Source organism: Sciurus vulgaris (assembly GCF_902686455.1).
Source record: "Sciurus vulgaris genome assembly, chromosome: 17".
Lineage (NCBI taxonomy): Eukaryota > Metazoa > Chordata > Mammalia > Rodentia > Sciuridae > Sciurus > Sciurus vulgaris.
In genome coordinates, this window is record NC_136478.1 from 5,727,547 (window position 1) to 5,735,136 (window position 7,590).

The window sequence follows — 7,590 nt, forward strand, 5'->3', positions numbered from 1 at the left end:
ACCGTCATTTAAAAGGTCAAATGACCACTGTCGTTCCAGGAACCTTAGAGACAAATCCTTTGAAAACACTCTGCAGGCTTATTTCTTCTTCTTACTATAATTATATCGTCTCTGAAGTGAAAGAGCTTTGAACATCATAGCAAAATAAAATAAAGGACTCAAAGGGAGAAAAAAGGGTTTTTTTTGTTAACTTGTCTTTGTAATTGTCCTTTACCTGGGTTGATAATTAAATAGAAACTAAAATGAATTTGACCTGTTTAATGTTCTCTCTCTTAAGTGTTTTTCTGATACAAGTCACATGATGACATTAGAGAAATCTGAAATCCAGGGCTGGGGAAACATCCCGATACTCCGACCATTTACAAACTGTTCTCTGTGATTCGCCTCCCTCCTCTGAGCCATTTGCAAGCTACTTCCTTCCAGCTGTTCCTGTAGTTTTTCGCCCAGGCAGCTCTGGCTCAAACACTTGACTCCTCTCTCGTGCTTCCCTGCAGCCTGGACCGTTCTCTGTGCTGCCACACAGTCCTCCTGGTTGTCCACATTAACAGCCACACGTCGTCAACACCCGGAGGATGTGCCATAGACTGTTATCGTTTGGGTTGTTTTTGATATTTCACTATTTTAAATAAGATGGTGCTGATGAGGCCACTTGGTTTTCCACCTGTTCTTTCTAGATTTCAAGTATTTGTGTTTTGTTTTGTTTCGTTTGTGACACTGGGGATTGAGCCGTGGTCTTGCCCGTACTAGACAAGCACTTTACCCCTGAGCGACATCCAGCCCCCAGGTGATATCTTTAAGAGAATTTTCAAGACTTGAATTATCGGATAGAAGAAGGTTTACAGCTTTTGATGGACACTGACATCTCCCCCGACCCCTTCCCACCAAAATGTATGACAACATCACACGCCAGCTGGAAAACAAGGTGATTTCAAATCAGGGTGGTTTCTCAGTTTCTGAACTGAGTTCTAACTACAGGAATTCGTATGCAGCTTCTTCATTTCGTGCAAAGGGCATGAGTCCTCTCTAGCAAGACACTTGGGCTGTAACCTTCTCAGAATCCATGAGGAACCTGATTGTGACATTTCAGTTGTCCTCAAGTACACATAATTCTCTTCCTAATTCCAAATTTTCTCCTTGCTGAGCATTTTATTTAGAGATTAGTCATGGGACTCGAAGTGCCTAATTGATTTAGTTGTCTTACTGGACATTAAACACGAAGATTTCAAAGGCCGTCATGTGCTCCTAGGTTGGGTGTGTGCTTCATGAGCATTAATACATGCCCAGGTGCTCTGCAGCACAGGATAAAAAAACGTTGACAAGATAAGCAAGCAAGAGTGGATTCCTATTTTCTCAGTTGCCCTGAGGTTTGACTGAGTTTGTCCTAAGATTGGATCTTCCCATTTTTGAGCCACGGGATTGTGGCATCCCAAATGGGATTCCCTGGGAATGCTTGGGCCTCAGGGACACCCTTGGCATTGCCGGTTGTTTAGTAGCTTGCTTAATTGTTCCGTTTTCTTTCATGCCACTGGAATCACAGACAACAAATCTGACCTGGAATTATTTGGGTGCCTGCTCTTCGACATGGAACAGAACCCTTGTTACTGTACTCCATCCCCGCCCCACCCACTGGCCATCTGAGTTGCAAAGTGAAAGACCCAGCAGCCTCCCAGACACAGACCCACCAGTGAGGCCAGACATCATGTGGATAAATATCCCAAGAATTGGCTGAATTGACTACTTTTGTTTTTTTCCTCTTAAAGAAGCTCATCTTGCACTACATTTCAAAACTCCAACAAGAACCAACTTGCATTTCATTTCCAGAAAGAATTTTGTCGTGTTAAAGTAAAAAGCAAAACAGAAAAAGTCACTTTAAAGTCTGTTTCTCAGTGAACTGTCACTCCACTGACTTCCTTTAACCACACCTAATGCGGGCCTCCACCCCAGCAGGTCACAGGAAGGGTGATCACGTCCCAGCCAGCGATTCTACAGCTGATGGCCTTTCTGCATCATGCCAGAACATTCAGGGTTAGGATAACTCTGAGTAATCCTAAAGAAAGCCCTATCCAAGTGCCAACTGTGTGACCAAACAAGCCAGTTTTACAAGTCAAAGGAATTTAATTTGGCTTCCCATCTGCAGCGGAATAAAACACAAAGAAGAGAAAAGCTGGCAGCTTAGCTAATGAGCAAGGAGCTTTCTGGACACACTGCCAACTTGGTCTAATTAAGTAGCATTAGCAGTCTAATGACACACTTGAGAGGAAAAGTTCAGACAGGACGCAGGTTCTTGACAGCAGCCCGGCAAACCTCAAAGTCTCCTGCACAGGTGAGTCCCCAGAGACACATTCAGGTACAGGGGAACCTGGCTTTTCGAGCTTTCCTAGGGAAGATGACCAGGTCCAGAACCTAAAGAAATCTATAGAATATTCTCAAGTGCAAGGAAACATGAAATATTGCAGTTTTTTAATTTATTATTTATTCCTAGAAAACTAACAAAAATATTGCTTATGTGGCTTCACCTTCACTTTCCCTCTTACCTCCAGCCCCTTCCAGGCCGGCTCCTGAAGAAAGTGCAGCAAAACAGCGTGTGGGAACCACAGAATGAAATGGGCCAAACCATGTTACGTGCATGCATGAATATACCACAATGAATTCCACTTGGATGTGTATCTATAATGCACCAATTAGAAAACAAACAAATTAATAAAAGAAAGACCAATCGAGTGGAGAAAGGGGATCGGGGGTGGGGAGGGAGAGGCTAAGTACTGGAAACTGAAACGAAGCAAATTATATGAAGTGCTTGTATGGGTGTCAAAATGCACCCCACTATTATGTGTAGTTATAATGCAGCAGTAAAAACATACGAAAAGAAAAAAAGAAAGAAAAACACCCGGGTATGGGCTCTCCTTTAATCCATGCCAAATATTTTATATTTAAGTCAAATTGGACAAAGTCTTGCAAAGGCAAGGAGAGGGTCAGATCCTGTCCTTGCTGAGAGCAACTCTGCCGTGCCTCCACTTACCTGTCACCAGGACGGCCTTTCCATCCACGGGGAGCAGTTCTTGGCCCGACGAGAGCATGTACAAGAGGAAACACGACAGGGAGAAAAGAATCAAGCTCCAGAAGAGGGACAGGCTGAGCAGGCAAGCCCCTCCCCAGAGGGCCGCGAGGCAGACCACCCAGCTCCCCAGCTGCCCAGGGCTCTTGTATTTGCAAAGAATGATGCCCCCCGAGCCTGCGGTGACAGCCAGGCACAGCCATGCCGCCTCAGAGAAAGGCATGCTTATTCTCCACTCACTGCACTTTCATGCGCTCAGGGCCAGCAAGCCTAGTGGGCAAATGCTAGCGGGAAGCAGCCGGGGTTAAATGAATGGAGAGCAGAGAAAGGAGGGAGAGAGCACAGCCCAGCACCCGCTGAATGAGCATGGGTTAAGCACAATCATCCAGGCACATATTCCCAGTGGGTATTTAAACCCTCGTGCATTGCAATATAAATACCAGGGCCCTTCCTATTTGATCAGGCCCCCCCCACCCCTCTGTGCACACAACACACACACACACACACACACACACACACACACACACACACGCTCTCCCAGAGACAAACATGCACATTTGATTATTTTAATGACTGTTGCACCTCTGGAGAGATGATTATGTGGATAATAATTGACAGACTTGGAACTGAACAGAAACTAACAAGCCCTCCAGTTCACAGAAGCATGGGCTCTTCTCCCCTGGAAGCCACAGTGAGTCAGTCTGTGAGTCCTTTTTCTGACTCAGGAGTGTGTACGTGTGTGTGCGTGTGTGTAAATTCAAGCAGTGAGATTTGGAAGGTGGCTCGTGGGTAGGGCAGGCATCCCTGATCTGGCCCGTGTCCACACCTGCCTCTGCTAACTGAAGAGGCTTCAGGGCTGAATGGAGGAGGAGTGGGCCTCAAGAGGAAGAGTCCTCGGTCTTGCCAGAGGGGAGATATGCCAGGGAGAAACGAGAAAAATGCCAACAGAGCTGAGCACCGTCAGTATTGGTACTTCGTTGTGACAGGGCTGTGCTCGGCTACTTACTCATTCATTCTCTTTACTGAGAGGCTTCTATGCCACGCTCTGTTCTGGGTAGAGGGACTCAGCAGTAAACAGGCTCAGTCTCTTTGAATACAATAGCCTTATAACAGATTCTGTTATTGCAGCAGTTTTAGAGGAAATTGAAGCACAGAGAGATTAAGAATCCTACCCAAGATCACACAGCTGTGGAGTCAATCAGCCTTACCTTAGAGCTTTACAGCCTTAACCCTTCCACTGCCTGCTTCAGGTTGGAGGTGGAACACAATCAGCAGGTTCCTCAGCTTGCCCTTCCCTGCTTCTGCCTCATTTCCACCTTAGGAAATCCTGTAAGGTAGTAATTAACTTACTGTTTTTTTTTTTTTAAAAAAAAAAAAAAAAGGAAAATCTAGGCTGGGGAAGCTAAGCCACACTTAGCCAAGACTGGTGAATCCAGACCCACACCCACGCTTCGGCAGCTCAAAAGCCATCCTGGGGCTGCCACTCCACGCAGCCCACAGCGCAAGACTGATGGCCCCAGGGGTACCGCTGCCCTGGGCTTGGTGGGCCTTGACCCTGCCCCACCTACCTGGGAGGGAGGTAGAATTCTAATAAAGACTAGCTCCTCGCTGATTGACCGGGTGGGTCTTGGGTGGGTCACTTCATCCCTGTGGCCTCACTCTACCTGGAATACCAGAAAGACCCTCAGAAATGCTGATGGCTTGCTTTTTATAAACAAGAAAAAGATCCCCCAAATCAAGAGGAGGTCATTAGAACAGTGTCCAGTGGAAGACAGACTTGCCCTGAGCCCGTGTGCCGGAGTTGGCTCCTGCCAAGAGGCAGGAGCGGAACCACAGGGAGGCAGGGCTGGCGCAGGGTGGAGCCCATAGGCACAGCATGTAAGAAAACGGCTAGCTGTAGAGACGGGTGAGGCCGGTCTACCTGGCCTAGGCTATCTCAAGACCCCAGGGAGCGGGTGGGAAGCAGTGGCATGAGCTACTCTGTGCTGAGAACTGTGGGATCTTTCTAGAACTGCCTTTCTAGAACTGGGCGGACTCACATCCGCCCTCCCAGCGTTGTGGACACTATAATAGGAAGGTTTCACTAACTCCAAGCCAGAAAGCTTAGGCCTGAGAATCTGGCTAGCCCTGGACTCTCCCTCTCCCTCCACAGACCCCACCTCTGCTGTTGGCTACACGCACAGCCCTCCGAGGGTCAGGGCACCTCTCCCAGGCCGTGTGGCCTCACAAGCCAGGAGGATTCAGCTGTCAGCTCAGTGGATGAATGCCTTCCCTCGTGAGCATGCAGGACAAGTCGCAGCTCTTCACCCAGCTCTTTGGCACTTTGTCAGTGACCCCCCCATCTGGGCTGAGCCACACATACCTGTAGGTTTCCTGACAGGTGCCCACCCACCTGAGACCAGGTGACTCTTCTTTTAGAGGCGGCCAGGTGGCTCTCCAGCTGGAAGCCCTGCCCTGCAGCAGCTCTCCCTACATGGAAGCCTAGGAGAGGGTATTCCCTGACCCCGCTGAGTTAGAAGCCCAGCTCCGCCACTTACCAGCTGTGAGGCATCGGGCAAGCTGACTGCCCTTCCTGAGCCTCAGTTTCCCTGTCCGTCAAAAGCAGTTGGGAACAAGTCCTGCTCCCTGTGGTGGCTGACAAAGCAAACAACACAATTCCTGCCCAGCGCCTGGCACAGAGAGGCACTCCTGAAGAGACGCTGCTTTCCTCCTTGTTAGCAGAGCTTAGACGTTAGGAGAGAGTTGGAGTAAGAAGGAGGTACACCCTTGCCATCTCTTCCCTAGTCACTAGTTCTGCATTCCGTCCGTCCCCAGCTCTTCCCCTCGCCGCCGTCTTCAGTCTTCCACTTCGATGTCACCTCCCTGCCACCCAACCTGAGCATCTTCTGTCCCCACGCCTCATGCAGCCCCTCCATGAGATTATCCCAGAGTACAGTTACAGACTCAATCTGTTCACTGGAAGAAAGTTCCCTGTCTCTTCTACTGGACCAAGGACTTCCTGAGGGCGAGGACCTTGTCCGTTTGTCATCCTCCTGTTGTCTCCCTTCGCTCTTCACCAATTGCCTCTCCTGGAGCCTGACATGTTTGTGTACTAAATTCATAGCTGTCCAGGGGACTCAGAGGAGCCATCTCTACTGGGCGCCTTCTAGGTGTCTGGCTCTGCACCAGCCATGGTGGAATTCAGGAGGAACAACAGGGACTCCACTCCTGACCTGCAGAGCGGATAACCCAGAGCTCTCAGGAGGCTGTGTGGTGGGGTGAGAAAGAAGGCTCTTTACCAACTGAGCGACACATGGAATTGCGGTGTTTCCAGGTTAAGAACTAACCCAACTCCTTCTGAGCCCTGGATTCCTCTGATGAAGGACCTCAGGGTCCTTGTCCATCTGAGAGTTGCTCTTCGTCTGGATGAGTACTTCCTCCATCCAGCTGTGGAAGCCTGTCTTCTTTTGTCCCCATTGTTTTGTCCTGGAACTAGATCCGCAAGGACATCTTGCTTGGTTGGTGCCCTTGGCCTGGCAAGTCTGAGTGCAGCTTTCCAGGAAAGAAGACAATGAACAGGTCAACTCTGTGGCTATTGACATCGGTGTGTTGGTGTGCTGGGTCCTTCTGCCAGAGGAAAGGCCTCTTTGCAAAGGAGATATTCTATCAAAGGCGAGCATTTCTCAATCTGCTGAGAATCTTCAAATGTATACTTTCTTAGAATCAGTGGCTCACATTTAGACAGGGATTTGAAGAAGTAACTTCCCATCTAGAGAGGGAATTCTCTCTATAACATCCCCACCAAGTGGTCATCTTGACTACTGCCTGAACCCCTCTGAGAACAAGCACTTCACCGTCCCTGCAAGCTGCCTTTCCAGGTCAGGATGGCTCAGGGTGCCCCAACATTAAGAGAGAGAGAGAAAAAAAACAACTTTCCAGAACTCCACCATGACAATCTTCTTCTCAACCAGATTGGTTCATTTACGTTTAATGTAAACATTGATGTATTTCATTTAAATCTGTCATCTTACTGTTCATCTCTCATGTACTATCTTCATCTTTCTTGCCTTTTTAAATTAATTTTTATGATTATGTATTTCACTCACTCCCCTCATTACCTTGACATGGATGCATTATTTATGATTCTTTTAATGATGAACTGGGGGTCTCATCAAACCCCACTGTTTTGCTCCATGCCAGAACCTTTGAACACTTTTACGCCATTTTCCTCCTTCCTGACTTACGTGCTCTTATCATCGTGACGTTCACTTATCCAGCTGTCAAGCCCACCAAGCACTGTTGAGTTTGACAGATGCGTCAACGACCGTTTAGCTTTCCCTTCTGCTGTTTTTCAGTCCCTCCTCCATCTCCCAGATTGCCACTAAAGTTATTTCCCCTTCATATTTCCTTGAGGGTACTTGCGGTAAACTCTCTCCATTTCTGTTTTTCTAAAAATGTCTTCAATTCATCTTTGTTTTCAAAGGACATTTTCACTGGGTGTCAAATTCCAGGTTGGCAGGGGGTTATTATTTTTATTTTTTTAATTGGAGTTTTAC

The 7,590-nt window shown here is 47.9% G+C and overlaps 1 protein-coding gene across 1 annotated transcript in view; it reads right to left on the reverse strand.

The window, feature by feature from the left end:
* HSD17B2 (hydroxysteroid 17-beta dehydrogenase 2) overlaps positions 1-3,495 on the reverse strand; it is an 81,519-nt gene extending 78,024 nt beyond the window's left edge. Inside the window, exon 1 of the mRNA XM_079116947.1 lies at positions 3,020-3,495. Coding sequence (XP_078973073.1) covers positions 3,020-3,278 — 259 coding nt within the window. The 5' untranslated portion in view covers positions 3,279-3,495. The remainder of the gene's footprint in view (positions 1-3,019) is intronic.
* Positions 3,496-7,590: the final 4,095 nt, after the last annotated feature.